Source organism: Macaca fascicularis, chromosome 19 (assembly GCF_037993035.2).
Source record: "Macaca fascicularis isolate 582-1 chromosome 19, T2T-MFA8v1.1".
Lineage (NCBI taxonomy): Eukaryota > Metazoa > Chordata > Mammalia > Primates > Cercopithecidae > Macaca > Macaca fascicularis.
The window spans coordinates 53,301,297-53,319,176 of NC_088393.1; the positions used below are offsets into that span (position 1 = coordinate 53,301,297).

The 17,880-nt window shown below is 54.8% G+C and overlaps 1 protein-coding gene across 3 annotated transcripts in view; it reads left to right on the top strand.

The window, feature by feature from the left end:
• Window positions 1–627: 627 nt before the first annotated feature.
• The window catches only part of MARK4 (microtubule affinity regulating kinase 4), a 54,214-nt gene continuing 36,961 nt past the window's right edge, over window positions 628–17,880 (top strand). For 2 of the 3 annotated variants that reach the window (XM_005589572.4, XM_005589571.4), the window contains exons 1-7: window positions 628–977; window positions 8,681–8,881; window positions 12,942–12,995; window positions 13,148–13,196; window positions 14,474–14,539; window positions 14,630–14,700; window positions 16,314–16,370. In XM_005589572.4, the coding sequence (XP_005589629.1) occupies window positions 927–977; window positions 8,681–8,881; window positions 12,942–12,995; window positions 13,148–13,196; window positions 14,474–14,539; window positions 14,630–14,700; window positions 16,314–16,370 (549 nt within the window). In that variant the 5' untranslated portion in view covers window positions 628–926. Of the gene's footprint in view, window positions 978–8,680; window positions 8,882–12,941; window positions 12,996–13,147; window positions 13,197–14,473; window positions 14,540–14,629; window positions 14,701–16,313; window positions 16,371–17,880 lie in introns of those variants that run through there. The other variant, XM_074023878.1, reaches the window with a different exon arrangement.

Sequence of the window (17,880 nt, forward strand, 5' to 3'; positions counted from 1 at the left end):
CCCACCCCACCCTTAAGCCTCCGAGGGAAGAGCTTCCCCTGCCCCCCCGCCAACTGGGGAGAGAATGGACCGGGGGGGGGGGGGGGGGAGGGACAATGTGGGCAGCGCCTCTGAGGGCTTCTCTGGCTCAGTCCCTTTATCTCCATCTCTTCACAGATCTCTGCGTCTTTGTATCTCTTTGTCTCTCCCTGTGTGTGTGTGGGGGGGGGTCTCTCTTAGTCTTTGTCCCTCTGCGTCTCTGGGTCTCTCTGTCTCCGTGTCCCTGTATCTCTCCCTCTCTGTCCTCTGGCTCTCCGTTCATCTCCTTGCGCCTCTCTCTCCACCCTTTTGTAACTCGTCTCTCTCTCTTTGTGTCTCTTTATCTCTACGCCTCTCGATCTCTCTCTCTGCGTCTCTGGCGCTCTGCCCCGGTCTCTCTCTCCCCTTCTCTCCTCTCCAGTGCGCCTCTTCTTCTGGGCGAGAACACGCTCCCCGCCGGCGCGCCCAGACCCGCCTCCGCCCCCGGCGCCCCGGACCAGCCCGGGCCTGCGCCTTTAAGGGCCGGCGGCGGGGGGCGGGGTCCCGGTGCCCCGCCCTGCCCGCCCCTCCCCCTGACGTCCCTTCCTCCCTCCCCAGCCCCTCCACCGCCTCCCTCCGCCGCCGCCTGGGCCGGCTCCGCGCCCCCTCCGCGGCCCCCGCCCGCCCGCCTGCCCGCCCGCCGCCCCCATGGCGCCCGGGGTCCCCGCTGCACGGGGCCACTAGGACCCTCGGGGTCCCTTCCCCTCCCCCGCCCTGTCCTCTCTCCCGCGGCGCGGACCCGGGCGTTCTCGGCGCCCAGCTTTTGAGCTCGCGTCCCCAGGCCGGCAGGGGGGGGAGGGGAAGAGAGGGGACCCTGGGACCCCCGCCCCCCCCACCCGGCCGCCCCTGCCCCCCGGGACCCGGAGAAGATGTCTTCGCGGACGGTGCTGGCCCCGGGCAACGATCGGAACTCGGACACGGTGAGTGGGGCCCGGCCCCTTGGGGAGCCCTGACTGGGTCCAGCCGCCAAACCCTTCGCCCCGCTGTGCCCCTCGCCCCGCGAGCCCCTACCCTCGTTTCCTGGGCTCGACCCTACTCGTCGCCTCTCGACCCCTCCCGGACTTCCAGGCCTCTCGGCCCTCCCCACCTTTTCCAGCCCAGCCCGACCCCTGGGGGCGCCCCTCTCTCGGGACCCCTCTCTTGTCCCCGTGCAGAACGCTTCCGCTCGGGTCTGTTCCCTCCAGGAAGCCCCCTCCCCTGCTTCCAGGAGCCCCTCCCTTCCCTCGCGCGTGCTAAGCCCTTTCCCCTCCAGGCTGTCCGCGTCCGACACCTCGCCCCCTCCCGGATTTGCAGGGCCCCTGACCCCCCAAGGCCCGGCCCTGGCTCTCCCAGCGGGGCCTGGCCCTGTCCTGCCTCTGGCTCCGGCCTTCCCTATCTGGGGCTTGGTGCCGGCTCTCCAGGAGCCCCTCTCCTCTCATTCCCAGTCCTCTGCCCCTCCAGGACGCACCCGGGGCGCCTGTGGGCAGCCCCTGGCAGGAAGCTGGTTTCCACCTCTCCTGGGCCCCGGCCCTTTTCTGCCGCCTTCAAGGTCTCTCCTGTCCCAGGCCTGGTCCCCATCTTCCAAGCAGCCCTGTCCCTAGATCCCAGCACTCCGGGGCCCCCAGAAGCCACCTGGACCCTTTCTGGTCTCTTCCTCTCCCAGGAAGCCTTGGCCTCCAACTTCCAGGCCCCCACCTCACCCAGGCTCGTATTTCTAGGCCCTGGACCAGTCTGACTCCAGGCCTCATCCGCCCTCTATCAACTTCTCAGCTTCAGGCAAGCCCCTTCCCCAACCCCCAACCTCTCCACCCATGCTAGGCCAAACTTAGGCCCCTTCCCCACAAACCACCGTCCTTTCTCCTGCCCCAGGGCCTCCCCCTTCCTTGCTGGGGGTCTGGCCTCCCAAGGAAGCCCCCTCCTCAGCTTCAGAGGCCTTCCTCAGCTACAGGGCCTGGCCCCAGATCCTTCTTCCAGAAAACTCCCAGACCTGAAGCCTCTCATCTTGCCCTGGCTTCAAGCCCCTCATCTTGCCCTGGCTTCAAGCCCTTTTCCCTTGGGGTCAATCTGTTGGAAGCCTTCTCCCCAAATTTCTAGACCCTTTGACCTCCCCCAGGGCTCAGCCTTTATTCGTCTGTGCTGCTCCTTGCCCAAGAAACCCCTACCCCATACTTCCAGGTCCCCCAGACCCTTCTCTAGTTTCAAGGACTGCTCCTAGAAACCCCCTTCTCTGATTCCTAGGAGCTTCCCAAGATCCAGGGATTCCTGGCCTCTGACTTCCACTGCCCCAATAGCTTTGTCACTTTCCACCATTCCCAGGCGCCCCCTGCCTCTACACTGTTTCCCAGAGAGTCCCAGGGAGGCCCCTCCCTATCTCCTGTGTCTCTGATCACTCTGATCACTTCCAAAGACCTGCCCACCACCCAATCCTAGACGTCTCCCCAGCTGGGATCTTTGTGTCTTTCTCCAAATCTTTCTGCCAGGTCCCTGTTCCCCTTCCCCCTGTTTCCCTCACCTCTGACAGACCGCCCCCCCCACGCGCACACACCATCAGAGATTTGTATCTGTCCCTTCCTCATCTTGCAGATCCCTCCCTCACAGAGACCACCCCCATCATCACTACGGGCCAGAACTCCAATTTGGAGTCTAATGAAATGCCTACTACCTCTGTTCCTTGGTCACTGCAATCTACAGTGAGGTGCCAGGGGCTCCACAGTCCTGGGTTCCAATGCTGGCATGGCTAGCTGGTTTGCCTTGTGTCCTCAGAAAACCAGTTCTCCCTTTCTGAGCCTCAGTTTCCTGCCCTGGAAAATAGGGGTGACCGCTTGAGTGCCTCCTTGGCTTACTCGATTCAGGCAAAGCCTGGCACCTAGGAAGCACTCCACAAATGCCAGCTGCTATTGTGGCTGTGGGTATGAGTCAGACGGCCCGTGGATTCTCAGCTCAGGGCTGTTATTAGTTGTTGAGTGAGGCTGCAGATTCACTCCCAGCTTGCAGCCTCAGTTTCCTTATCTCTAAATCGGGTTGCTGATGGCCCTCCGCTGTTAGGGATGTTTGCAGGAGCCAATGACGTGATGTGACTAAGGTGCACAGGGCCTGGCATGTGTCGTGGCTGTTGTGGTTATTAGTACTAGTTTAATTGTTCAGATAAACTTGGGTTCATATCCTGTTTCTGTCCCTCCCTAGCTGTGTGACCTCGGGCAAGTAACCTCACCTCTCTGAGCCTTGGTTTCCTTGTCTGTTAAGTGGAACGCCTGATGACGACTTGCTGTTCCCTGGGTTGTTAAGATGCGTGCATGGTGCGGATTTGAGGATGGCTAATCCCCTTTTCTCTCCTCCAACTCTTGTCACTAAGACCTGCCTGTCAGTCCTGATGGGGAGTCACCTGCCTGCCTCTGGAATAGGAGGTTGCAGCCCCCTCTCCTGTTACCTGGTTACCATGGCTACAGCCACATAGGGTCATGCTCCCCCACCCCAAGTTCCAGGGCCCCCCACCAGGGGGCCAGCCTCCCCAGGTTCCCTAGCAACAGGCCCGGGTGTTGGGGCGCCAGCCGGGCGAGAGGGAGCCAGGCCAGGTGGTGGTGCAGGCCAATTTTAGCTCCCACCCCCGGCCCCCAGGGGCTTTGTCACCCACTGCCCCAGCTGCCCCTCGCAGGGGTCCCTCAGCCATGCTGCCTTCAGCGTGGTGCCATCCCACCTCCAGCTGGCTGCCGTGGTGCCACCTGACGGGGGTTCTTCTCCAGGTCCTTATCTCGGTGGGGATCCGAGGCCTTATCTCCAGGATCTCCACCTGCCTCCCTGGTCTCTGCTGGGAGGAAGCCTGGGGCAGTGGGGAAGCCTGGCTCAGCACTCAGGAGGAATCAGCAGGCTGGGGTTCGCATCCCAGCACTCTGCTCCATCTGCCCTGTGACCTTGGGGGAGGGACTCCCCCTGCCTGAGCCTGGGGGTCCCCATCTGGAGACTGCAGATCATAATTGGACCCACATTGGAGGCCAGGGTGAGGGCACGGCAGGCAGTGGCAGACGCATGGTTAGAGCCCCGGCTGTGGTGGTTGGAACTGCCCAGCTGTGGGGAGATTGTCTTTCTGCCCCTGTGAATGGACTGTGTGACCTTCACATAGCATCTTCCCTCTCCAAGGCTCAGTTTCTCTGCTGGAACGTGGAGTCGCTCACTGGGTTACTGCAGGAATCAAGTGTAGGCGAGTTGCCTGTTTACACAGGACTTGGTCCATAGCGTGAGCTGCTTTGTAGAAATGGTTCATGACCCAGCGTGGTAGCTCACACCTATAATCCCAGCACTTTGGGAGACCCAGGCGGGAGGATGGCTTGAGCCTGGGAGCTGAAGACTAGCCCGGGCAACATAGCAAGACTCCATCTCTACAAAAAAATTTGAAAATTGGCTGTGTGTCGTGGGGCACTCCTGTGGTCTCAGTTACTTGGGAGCCTGAGGTGGGAGGATCTGCTTGAACCCAGGCAGTTGAGGCTGCATTGAGCCTTGATTGCACCGCTGCACTTCAGCCTGGGCAACAGAGCAAGACCCTGTCTCAAAAAAAAAAAAAAAAAAGGTTCAGGTGTGAGAGGCAGTGTGGTGTTGTGACAGAGAAGAGCATCAAGACTGGTGGAAACTACTGGGCATGGTGGCTCGCCCCGGTAATCCCAGCACTTTGGGAGGCTGAGGCAGACGGATCACTTGAGGTCAGGAGTTCAAGACCAGCCTGGCCAACATGGTGAAACCCCGTCTTTACTAAAAATACTAAAATTAGCCGGGCGTGGTGGCGGGCACCTGTAATACTCGGGAGGCTGAGGGAGGAGAATTGCTTGAACCTGGGAGGTGGAGGTTGCAGTGAGTTGAGATCATGCCACTGCACTCCAGCCTGGGCAACAAGAGTGAAGCCCCATCAAAAAAAAAAAAAAAAAAAAAAAGACTAGCGGAAACTGTTTGGGTTCAGATCTTGGGTCCGGGCCTCAGTTTCCCCACCTGTAAAGTGGAGATGATAGTGTGGTAATGGCCTCATGTTGCATCAATGACCAGCATTAATTAAATGTTAGTTGTTGCTATCAAGTGGCCCGGCAGTGCCTTTCTCAGAGACTTGGGACACCAGCCCATCAGCCTCCTGGACTTTCTTCCTCCCCTCCTGTTGCCCTCCGGCTTCCCACTCCCAGCTAGAAGGGCACAGGCAGAACTGCCTTGGCAGGGGGCCTCAGGCACCCTGAGTCCCAGCCCTGAAAGGGAGACACAGTCCCTGGGGCTTCCAATCAGGCCAGGGCAGCTTGGAGCCGGCAGGTGACCTGTGGGGGAGAGAGGCGGGGAGGGGCGGGACAGTAGGAACAGAACTTCGGGAGGAGAGAAGCCATGGTGTGGGAGACAGCAAGTCAGGGGCTGCTCAAACCCTGGGTGTTTCAGGGGGTAGCAGAAGCAACAATGTTTCCCATGGAAGGAGGATAACAGGGATTCAGCCAGGTCTCAGGGCCAGTGAAAGACTTGGTTATACCGCGGGGGGGTGTTGTCTCACGCTTGTAATCCCAGCACTTTGGGAGGCCAAGGTGGGTGGATCACCTGAGGTCAGGAGTTCAAGACCAACCCGGCCAACATGATGAAACTCCGTTCCTACTAAAAATACAAACTTAGCCAGGCATGGTGGCACATGCCTGTAATCCCAGCTACTCAGGAAGGCTGAGGCAGGAGAATCACTTGAACCCAGGAGGTGGAGGTTGCAGTGAGCCAAATCCCGCCACTGCACTCCAGCCTGGGCAACAAGAGCGAAACTCCGTCCAAAAAAACCAAACAAACAAAAAGACTTGGTTACAATGTTTGGAGTCCAATCTGGGGCAACAGTGATTGGGATAAAATGTTAGGGGCATTCCACTGGGAATCAAATGTTGCCATTTGGGTTTGAAGTAGAATTTGGTGGCTGGAGAGGGGACGGTCGATGGGTCAAATAGCATGTCAGAACCAGTGGTGGTGGAGGAGGAGCCTCGAGTCCAGATTGAGGTCAGTGTTGATTGGGGTTGAGGGCAGTCTCATTTAGAGCAAAATATCGTAGAGGTGATCCAGGCTCCAGGACAGGCATATCCTGCTTTTTCGCACTGCCTTATCAAACTTCACAGATACTGTGTTTTCTACGAATTGAAGGTTTCTGACTACCCCGTGTTGAGCAAGCCTGTAGCCTCCATTTTTCCAATAGCCTGTGCACCATTCATGTCTCTGTCACATTTTGATAATTCACACAATATTTCAAACTTTTTCATTATTATTATAATAGCTGTTATGGTGATCTGTGATCAGTGATGTTTTTTCTTTTTTCTTTTTTTTTTTTTTTTTGAGACGGAGTCTTGCTGTGTCGCCCAGCCTGGAGTGCAGTGGCCAGATCTCAGCTCACTGCAAGCTCCGCCTCCCGGGTTCACGCCATTCTCCTGCCTCAGCCTCCTGAGTAGCTGGGACGACAGGCACCCACCACCTCGCCCGGCTGGTTTTTTGTATTTTTTTAGTAGAGACGGGGTTTCACCGTGTTAGCCAGGATGGTCTTGATCTCCTGACCTCCTGATCCGCCCGTCTCGACCTCCCAAAGTGCTGGGATTACAGGCTTGAGCCACCGCGCCCGGCCTTTTTTTTTTTTTTTTTTTTTTTTAAAGAGACAGGGTCTTGCTCTGTTGCCCAGGCTGGAGTGCAGTGCCGTAATCATAGCTCACTGCAGCCTCGACCTCCTGGGGCTCCAGCGATCTTCCCATCTCAGCCCCCTGAGTAGCCAGGACTATAGGCACATGCCACCATGTCTAGCTAGTTTTCTTTTTTTTTTAGTTTTTCTAGAGATGGACATATCACTTCATTGCTGAGGCTGGTCTCAAACTCCCTGGCTTCAAGCAATCCTCCCACCTCGTCAATGATTTTTTTTATTGTGATTCACTGAAGGTTCAGATGATTGTTAGCATCTTTTAACAATAAGGTATTATAAAATTAAAGTATGTACATTGTTTTTATAGCTGTAATGCTATTATTGCACACTCAGTAGACTACAGTATGGTGTAAACACATTTTTTCTTTCTTTCTTTCTTTTTTTTTTTTGAGATGGAGTCCCACTCTGTCGCCCAGACGAGTGCAGTGGCACGATCTCAGCTCACTGCAACCTCCACCTCCCTGGTTCAAGTGATTCTCCTGCCTCAGCCTCCTGAGTAGCTGGGATTCCAGGTGTGCATCACCACATCCGGCTAAGTTTTGTATTTTTAGTAGAGATGGGGTTTCCGCATGTTGGCCAGGCTAGTCTCAAACTCCTGACCTCAGGTGATCCACCTGCCTTGGCCTCCCAAAGTGCTGGGATTACAGACGTGAGCCACCCCTCCTGGCCCATAATTTTTTTTTTTTTTTTTTGAGACAGAGTCTCGCTCTGTTGCCCAGGCTGGAGTGCAGTGGTGCCATCTCGGCTCACTGCAAGCTCCGCCTCCCGGGTTCACGCCATTCTCCTGCCTCAGCCTCCTGAGTAGCTGGGACTACAGGTGCAAGCTGCCACGCCTGGCTAGTTTTTTGTATTTTTAGTAGAGACGGGGTTTCACCGTGTTAGCCAGGATGGTCTCAATCTCCTGACCTCATGATCTGTCTGCCTTGGCCTCTCAAACTGCTGGGGTTACAGGCGTGAGCCACCGTGCCTGGACTTTTTTTTTTTTTTTTTAGACCAAGTCTCAGTCTGTCACCCAGACCGGAGCGCAGTAGAGAGATCTTGGCTCACTACAACCTCCACCTCCCGGGTTCAAGCGATTCTCCTGCCTCAGCCTCCTGAGTAGCTGGGACTACAGGTGTCTGCCACCATGCCTGGCTAATTTTTGTATTTTTTTTAGTAGAGATGGGGTTTCACCATATTGGCCAAGTTGGTCTCGAACTCCTGACCTCGTGATCCACCCACCTCGGCCTCCCAAAGTGCTGGGATTACAGGCGTGAGCCACTGCTCCAGGCTGTCTGGCCCATAATTTTTATATGCACTGGGGATCCAAAAGATTTATGTGCATTGCTTTTTTGCAATATATGCTTTATTATGGTAGTCTGGAACCAAACTTGCAATATCTCTGAGGTATGTATGTAATTAGAAAAGGAGGTTGGGGCTGGATGCAGTGGCTCATATCTGTAATCCGTACGGCTGAGGCAGGTGGATCACGTGAGTCAGGAGTTTGAGACCGGCCTAGTCAACATGGTGAAACCTCGTCTCTACTAAAAATACAGAAATTAGCCAGGCATGATAGTGCACGCCTGTAATCCCAGCTACTCGGGAGGCTGAGGCAGGAGAATGGCTTGAACCCGGAGGCGGAGGTTGCAGTGAGCTGAGATTGTGCCACTGCACTCCAGCCTGGGTGACAGAGCAAGATTCCATCCCAAGAAAAAAAAAAAAAAGATAAAGTTGGTAGTAGTCAGACTGCAGTGAGGGTTGAAGAAGGGGTCTGATGCCTGGGGTCCTGGATGTTGCAGATTTGGGGGACACGGGAGCTTTTGTTCCTGGAGGCATCTTTTTGTAGAGAAAGATGAAGGATGCTTGGCTGTCTGTGACCTGAGGTTGAAAAGGGCCACAAAGGGGTCGGTAGCCAGACCTCAAGTTAACTGCACCAGCCTACGGGTGCCACGGAAGGTGGGATTGGATAGCTCATGCTGCGTCTCCCCCGCCCAGCATGGCACCTTGGGCAGTGGCCGCTCCTCGGACAAAGGCCCGTCCTGGTCCAGCCGCTCACTGGGTGCCCGTTGCCGGAACTCCATCGCCTCCTGTCCCGAGGAGCAGCCCCACGTGGGCAACTACCGCCTGCTGAGGACCATCGGGAAGGGCAACTTTGCCAAAGTCAAGCTGGCTCGGCACATCCTCACTGGTCGGGAGGTGAGTATGGGCACAGGGTGGGGCTCGGGGCACTTTCCCGCGGGAGCAGGTCTTCGGGGTACGTTGATAGAGGTCGGGATCGGCCCTGGGTTTGCTTTACGGCCTCAGGTAAGTTCCCGACTCTCTATGGGACAGGTCACAATATCCCCGATGTTCCCAGAACCACCCCCGTGGGAAAAGAGAACCCATTTCAGGTATCCCTGAAATTGCCGGGAGATCTCAGATCACAGGCAGTCCAATGTGTGCATTGCTAAGGATGCATGCGGCTTTTGTAGATAAACCTGAGCTGTGGCTGGATGCGTTGGCTCACACCTGTAATCCCAGCACTTTGAGAGGCCAAGGTAGGAGGATTGCTTGAGCTCAGGAGTTTGAGACCAGACTGGGCAACATAGCAAGACTTTGTCTCTACTGAAAAATAAATAAAATTTTTTAAAAATTAGCTGGGTGCAGTGATGCGTGCCTGTGGTCCCAGCTACTTGGGAGGCTGAGGCCGGAGGATCACTTGAGCTCAGGAGTTTGAAGCTGCGGTGAGGTGTGACCTCACCACTGCACTCCAGCCTGGGTAACAGAGTGAGACCTTATCTCAAAAAATAAAAATAAAAGAGGGCTGGGCACGGTGGCTCACGCCTGTAATCCCAGTACTTTGGGAAGCTGAGGCAGGTGGATTGCTTGAGGTCAGGAGTTTAAGACCAGCCTGACCAACATGGTGAAACCCTGTCTCTACTAAAAATACAAAAATTAGCTGGGCGTGGTGGCGCATGCCTATAATCCCAGCACTTTGGGAGACCGAGACGGGTGGATCACCTGAGATCAGGAGTTCAAGACCAGCCTGGCTAACATGGTAAAACCCTGTCTCTACTAAAAATATAAAGATTAGCTGGGCGTGATGGCAGGCCCCTCTAATCTCAGCTACTTGGGAGACTGAGGCAGGAGAATTGCTTGAGCCCAGGAGGCAGAGGCAGAAGTTTCAATGAGCCAAGATCGCGCCACTGTATTCCAGCCTGGGCAACAAGAGTGAGACTCTGTCTCAAAAAAAAAAAAAAAAAAAAAAAAAAAAGGCCAGGTGCAGTGGCTCATGCCTATAAACCCAGCACTTTGGGAGGCTGAGGCAGGTGGATCACCTGAGGTCAGGAGTTCAAGACCAGCCTGGCCAAGATGGCAAAACCCCATCTTTACTAAAAAAAAAAAAAATACAAAAATTAGCCAGGCGCGGTGGTGCGTGCCTGTAATCCCAACTACCTGGGAGGCTGAGGCAGGAGAATCACTGGAACCCAGGAGGCGGAGGCCGCAGTGAGCTGAGATTATGCCTCTGCACTCCAGCCTGAGTGACAGAGCAAGACTCCATCTCAAAAATAAATAGTAAATAAATTAAAAATGAAAAGTAAAGTTAAATAAACCTGAGCTGCCTGTCTGTTTTAAGGGTAAACTTTGGTTCCTTGAAATCTTCCTGTGATCTGGAGAACACAGCAGGTTTATTTATGTTGTATTCTCAGTTACACACAGCCTCACTCTCCCCACCTCCTCTTTCAGAGCAGGCATCTGTGCTGAGTATGGCGACATTGCGAAAAGGGCCCACACAGGCTTTGCAGCCTAGATACGAGGTCTCTAACTCACTTAGAGGAAAAAGAATGGTGGATGATTTCATGATTTCCCCACCCCTCCTTCAGTTTTAGAGAAATGATTGGAATGAATTATCCTGCCTTGGATGGACTCTCTCCTTCCCTCACACTGTCTACACCATACACGCAAAAGACACCAAGCCCCGATGGTCTTACGGGCAAATTCTACCGGATGTTCACATTTTATGCCAGTTCTTCCAGAGACTAAAGAAAGAACTTCACTGCCCGATAGGTTTTTAGGTGCCAGTTTGTCCTTAAGAGCAAAACCAGACAAGAAACAAAATTACTGGCCAGTCTGGTGAACATAGGTACAAAAATCTTATACAAAATATTAACAAACAGAACCTGGCAAATCAATTAAAGAAAACTGTGTGATGATGAAGCTGGCTTTATCTTAGGAATGCAAAGTTCTTTTCCCTTTGACAATTTATTCATGTACTTCACCACATTCTCAGATTAAAGGAGAGAAACCATATGATCGTCTCAATACTGGCATAAAAAGTGTTTGATAAAATTTTTAAAAACCCATTCGTGAGAATATGAGGAAAGCTAAGGGGCCCCCTCTTCCATGAAGAACACATGGTTCCCTGTATGTGGATCTGGTTCCAGGGGTTTCTGAGAGGGACCTGGCCCCATCTCTGTTTTAAAAATAAAATGAAAGTTTCACTGCAGACCGGGTGCGGTGGTTCATGCCTGTATTCCCAGCACTTTCGGAGGCTGAGGTGGGCGGATCACCTGAGGACGGGAGTTCAAGACCAGCTTGGCCAGGCCGGGCGCGGTGGCTCAAGCCTGTAATCCCAGCACTTTGGGAGGCCGAGACGGGCAGATCACAAGGTCAGGAGATCGAGACCATCCTGGCTAACACGGTGAAACCCCGTCTCTACTAAAAAATACAAAAAACTAGCCGGGTGAGGCGGCGGGCGCCTGTAGTCCCAGCTACTCGGGAGGCTGAGGCAGGAGAATGGCCTGAACCTGGGAGGCGGAGCTTGCAGTGAGCTGAGATCCGGCCACTGCACTCCAGCCTGGGCGACAGAGCAAGACTCCGTCTCAAAAAAAAAGAAAAAAAAACCAGCTTGGCCAACATGGAGAAACCCTGTCTCTACTAAAAATACAAAATTAGCTGTGTGTGGTGACGCATGCCTGGAATCCCAGCTACTCGGGAGGCTGAGGCAGGAAAATCCCTTGAGCCTGGGAGGTGGAGGTTGCTGTGAGCCAAGATGGCACCATTGTGCTCCAGCCTGAGCAACAAGAGGGAAACTCTATCTCAAAAAAAAAAAAAAAAGTTTCACTGCAAAAGAAGTATAAGGAGAGTTCAGTGACATTCTGATTTCCTTCCCATGATGTATCTCAAAGCTGTTTTAAAAGTTGTGTTTAAAAGGTAGATTCCATCGTGCTGCGTAAATTCAAATCTGGCCCACAACTTACTACAGTTTACTATCCATATAACTTTGGCCAAGTGACTCAACAGCTCTGTGCCTCAGTTTCTCTGTTGGTAAAATGAGGATAATCCTGTTAGCCAAGTGTTGGTGGCACGTGCCTGTGGTCCCAGCTACTTGGGAGGCTGAGGTGGGAGGATCGCTTGAGCCCAGGAGATCAAGGTTGCAGTGAGCTATGATGACACCACTGTAACACCACTGTACTCTAGCCTGGGCAACAGAGCAAGACTCTGCCTCCAAACAAACAAAAGAGGGGGTGGGTGTGGAGAATGGGAGGGATAATCCTAGCACTTACCTCACAGGTGGTTGTGAGGATTAAGAGTTCTCATTAGTAAAGCACATAGGCCTGGTAGAGTGAGGACTTAGTACGTGTTAGCCAGTTGTTATTTATTCCACTGTCCTTTTGTTCAAAACAAAGATGTGATGGGCGAGTGATCTGCGGTGCCCTTACAAAGGGATCCCCTCAAGGTCTTGGCCATGCCCACATCCCCTCAGGCAGCTCTGGAGCGTCAGCCAGGCCCTGCTGTGGAATAAGGATATTTCTCTGCAGAAGTGAGGGTGGCAGTGGAGACAGTGAGGACAGCTTGTGCAAAGGCCCTGAGTCCCCAAGTTCCCCATCCACTGGGTATGGCCCAGAGTGAGGGCTCTTCCGGGAGAGGGGGCAAGGGAAGGATATCCTAGGGTGATCTGAGCTGGGCCAGGCTGGAGTGCAGTGGCGCCATCTTGGCTCACTGCAACCTCCACCTCCCAGGCTCAAGCGATTCTTCCACCACAGCCTCCCGAGTAGCTGGGATTACAGGCGCCCGCTACCACACCCGACTAATTTTTGTATTTTTAGGAGAGACAGGGTTTCATCACGTTGACCAGACTGGTCTCGAACTCCTGGCCTCAAGTGATACTCCCGCCTTGGTCCTCCAAAAAATGCTGGGATTACAGGCCTGAGCCACCACGCCCAGTGGGGCCTGTGGTACCTTGACCTTCCCTCCTCCTTTCCTCCCTCTCTAGGTTGCCATCAAGATCATCGACAAAACCCAGCTGAATCCCAGCAGCCTGCAGAAGGTGAGGCTGGGAAGATGGGGGAGAGCAGGAGCCAGGCTTCCGGGACAGCCGGGTGACCCACCTGACCCCTCCTGCGGGGGCCCGGCTGGGGAAAGGATCCCCCAAGCCACCCACCCTCACTCTCCTCTGTCTTCCTTTCTGGCCACACCCAGCTGTTCCGAGAAGTCCGCATCATGAAGGGCCTAAACCACCCCAACATCGGTGAGGAGGGAACGGGTGCAGGGGCAGGCCACCAGCCGGACACTTGCAAAGGAGTTGGGGGTGGTGGCAGTGGTTAGAATAGTTGGAGACCCGCCAGGCGCAGTGGCTCGCTCCTGGAATCCCAGCACTTTGGGAGGCCAAGGCTGGTGGATCACTTGAGGTCAGGAGTTCGACACCAGTCTGACCAACATGGTGAAACCCTCTCTACTAAAAATACAAAAATGAGCAGGGTGTGGTGGTGGATGCCTGTAATCCCAGCTACTTGGGAGACCGAGGCAGAATTGCTTGAGCCCAGGAGGCAGAGGTTGCAGTGAGCCGAGATCACACCACTGCACCCCGGCCTGGGCAATAAAGCGAGACTTTGTCTCAAAAAAAAAAAAAAAAAGAGTTAGAGACCTGGTTTCTCATAGTTGCATCACTGCTGTGTGACCTTGGGCAAGTCACTTAACCTCCTTGAGCTATTTTCTTTTCTGGAGTAGGGATGATAAGAGGGCCTATTACCAGGTCATTGTGAGGATTGACAAAGATCATGCGTCTAAAATGCTTAGTTTGGGCTGAGCTATGGGACTTGGTCCGATTATTTCCACCAGCATCAGCATCCTCACTGTCATTATCACTGGGCAGAGCGGGGAGAGAGGGGTCTTTAGTGAGAGAAGCGGAGTTTAGCTCCGCGTGGATGTGGCTGCAGCATTCATTCATTTACTCAGTAACTGTTGATTGAGTGGCTGCTATGTGCCGGACCCTGGGGACACAGCAGGGAAGAAAACAAGACAAATCTCTGGCCTCATGGAGCCGACATTCTTGTGAGAGAGAAAGTGGAAAGGGTGGCTGGGCGCGGTGGCTTACGTCTGTAATCCCAGCACTTTGGGAAGCCGAGGCAGGCAGATCACTTGAGGTCGGGAGTTTGAGACCCGCCTGACCAACATGGAGAAACCCCGTCTCTACTAAAAATACAAAATTAGCCGGGCATGGTGGTGCGTGCCTGTAATCCCAGCTACTCGGGAGGCAGAGGTTGTAGTGAGCAGAGATGCGCCATTGCACTCCAGCCTGGGCAACAAGAGCAAAACTCCGTCTACAAAAAACAAAACAAAACAAAACAAAAAGGGTGGTAGAGGTGGGTGAGGAGTTTAGAAGATCTTGCTGTCAGTAGGGAGCCATTGAGTGTTTTTGAGTTGGGGGTGGGTGGGTATTATGGTTGGCCTTTTGCATAGTTACCAAGTACAGGTTAGGAGGGGCTCTTTCTCCCTAACCCCCTACACTGTTCCCAACCATTGTAGTGAAGCTCTTCGAGGTGATTGAGACTGAGAAGACGCTGTACCTGGTGATGGAGTATGCAAGTGCCGGTGAGCTGCCCACCCTCTCCACCCTGCCCCTGTGCTGCCTCCCCCTGCCCCTGCACCTGATCCTGACCCCGCTCGGCCTCTGCCCTGCAGGAGAAGTGTTTGACTACCTCGTGTCGCATGGCCGCATGAAGGAGAAGGAAGCTCGAGCCAAGTTCCGACAGGTTGGGGCAGGGCTGAGGGTGGGGCTGACGGGGTGCCTGGGTCCCTGGGAAGGGTGTCCGAGAGCTGGGCATGGTCTAGGCTGTCCAGCAACCTGGGGGCGGGGCCTAAGTCTGGGCAGGGGTGAAGGTGCAGAGCTGGGTGTGCTGGGCATGCAGTCGTCCCGATGTGAGGGCATCCGGATGTAGGTTTGCAGGTGCCCCTTTGGGTGGGTGAGAGGATGTTTGGGCATGAAGGCGCCCCGGTGGGCAGGTGTTTCTTGTGTGGGGCATGTGGGTGTGCCCAGTGCGTAGGTGTGTGGGTGAGGGGGCACGAAGGTGCCAGGGTGCCAGGTGTGAGTGTGCCAGAGTGTGATTCAGAAGATGTGTGGGCAGTAGGTATGTGGGTGTCCAGGTATGTAGGTGTGTGGGGAAGAGGGTGTAGGGCACCCCAGGTAGATGGGCAAGAAAGGGCCGAGGGGTGGTTGTGTAAGTTTGTAGGTACTAGGGCATGCCGGTATGTGGGTGCCCGGGTGTGTGAGTGCCCAGATGTATGGGTTTCCAGGTGTGTGGTAGTGAAGACACCCAGGTGTATAAGAGTGTGGGAGGGGGCCAGGTGTGGGGGGTAAGAGGACATGCAGGCGTGAGGGTGCCCAGGTGTGTGGGGTAAGAGGAGATGTGGGTTAGAGGGTGCCCAGGTGTGTGGGGTAACAGGAGATGTGGGTTAGAGGGTGCCCAGGTGTGTGGGGTAAGAGGAGATGTGGGTTAGAGGGTGCCCAGGTGTGTGGGGTAAGAGGAGATACAGGTTTGAGGGTGCCCAGGTGTGTGGGGTAAGAGGAGATATAGGTGTGAGGGTGCCCAGGTGTGTGGGGTAAGAGGAGATGTGGGTTAGAGGGTGCCCAGGTGTGTGGGGTAAGAGGAGATGTGGGTTAGAGGGTGCCAAGGTGTGTGGGGTAAGAGGAGATGCAGGTGTGAGGGTGCCCAGGTGTAGGGTAAGAGGACGTGCAGGTGTGAGGGTGCCCAGGTGTGGGGTAAGAGAAGATGCGCATGTGAGGGTGTCCAGGCATGAGGGGTAAGTAGATGTGCTGGTGTGAAGGTGCCAGGTGTGGGGTAAGAGGAGATGCGCGTGTGAGGGTGTCCAGGCATGAGGGGTAAGTAGATGTGCTGGTGTGAAGGTGCCAAGGTGTGTGGGGTAAGAGGAGATGCAGGTGTGAGGGTGCCGGGGCGTGAGGGGTAAGCAGATGTGCCGGTGTGAGGGTGTCTCTTGGGGACTGTCTAGCTGCCTTGACACAGCTGTCCTGAACTCAAGGGCCGTAAGCCCTGGTGAGTTGGGGTAGCGTGTCTATCTACAGGTACGGGATATCCTCATGGGAACTTCCAGATGTGAAGGTCAAGAGAGGCTGGTGCCCATGCCTTGGTTCCGACATCCCTGGGCATGGGGGTGTCCTGTGGGAGGCGTGTGTCTGCCCAGATTCCACGGGCACCTCTTGCTGGGACTGAATTGGGGTGCAAGGCCTCAGGTCTCAGGCTGTGCCTTGGGGAGGCCTGGGGCTCGGTTGTGAGTGGTTTCACAGTCCACTGAGGGAGGCTGAGGGTTTCAGGAGCCACAAATAACCAACCTTCCCCCTCCCTCCCAGATCGTTTCGGCTGTGCACTATTGTCACCAGAAAAACATTGTACACAGGGACCTGAAGGTAAGCCCCCGCCCTGCTGTGATCTCGGGGACCCCAGCTCAGCCCTCAGACTTCTCCCTGCCCCCACCCCTCCATGGCTCCTGTGGTCTCCAGCAAATTCCCCCAGCCCTTTTCTCCTCCTGCTCCTCCCTCCGCACCCAGCACCCCCTTGACCCTTTCCCAAGCTTTTGTGGCAGAAACAAGGCCAGCAGATGGGGGAGCGGATGAGGAGGAGGGGACAGGGGGAGTGAACAAAGCGGGGAGAAACAAAGTGTCCCAGAACGGCCCTGGATGCTACAGGGCTGTTGGATAAGGACGCTGGGACGTGATAAGGGGTTTGTCGCTCTCAGAGCCTTTGGGACCTTGGCATTCTCTGACCTTAGGACGTTCAGGACTCCTGGAGGATTTAGGTTGCAGAGCCCCAGAGTCACTCTGCCTGCAGGGTATCTGAGAACTTGAGAAGGGGCTTTGTTTCTATGAACTTGAGAAGAGGCTTTGTTTTTATTTTTATTTTTGATACAGAGTCTCACACTGTTGCCTAGGTTGGAGTGTAGTGGCCCCATCTCAGCTGGCTGCAACCTCTGCCTCCCGGGTTCAGGCGATTCTCCTGCCTCAGCCTCCCGAGTAGCTGGGATCACAGGTGCCTGTCACCTCATCCGGCTAATTTTCGTATTTTTAGTAGAGACAGGGTTTCACCTTGTTGGCCAGGCTGGTCTTGAACTCCTGACCTCGTGATCCACCTGCCTCAGCCTCCCAAAGTGCTGGAATTACAGATGTGAGCCACTGCGCCCAGTCCCAGGAGGGACTTTGAGAGAAAAACCACTTTGGCCAGTACCAGGCCGGAAGGGACTCAGCAGGGCTCCAGCCCAGCTGCCTGTAGGAGCTGAGCCGGGCAGCCTCCTCAAGTACCTGTGGCCCCAGGGTCCCCATTCCATACCTTCCACTGCATGTCTCTGGCCTCCTGCTCCAAGACCAGGTGGCTGAATGTTTGGTTGGCTCAAATCCCATTGTCTTGACTGTGGTTTTGTGAGTACCTGTGTGCTAGATGGCATCCTAAGTGCTTTAAGGAAGTGCTGCTGGAACTATCTGTGAGGAAGGACTGGGTTGCTTTTGCTGTTTCGTTATGTTTTTTTCTTGCCCATGCTGACGTGTGATAGTTCCATCACAGTTCACTGTAGCCTCGACCTCTTGGGCTCAAGCAGTCCTCCCATCTCAGCCTCCTGAGTAGCTGGGACCACAGGTGTGAGCCACCAAGCCTGGCTAATTTCTAATTTTTTTGTAGAGATGGGGGTCTCACTCCATTGCCCAGGCTGGTCTTGAACTCCTGGGCTCAAGTGATCCTCCTGCCTCAGCTTTCTGAGTTGCTGAGACTACAGATGGGCACCACCACTAATTTTTGTATTTTTAGTAAAGACAGGATTTCACCATGTTGGCCAGGCTGGTCTCGAACTGCTGACCTCAGGTGATCCGCCCGCCTTGGCCTCCCAGAGTGCTGGGATTACAGGCGTGAGCCACTGCACCCAGCCACAAA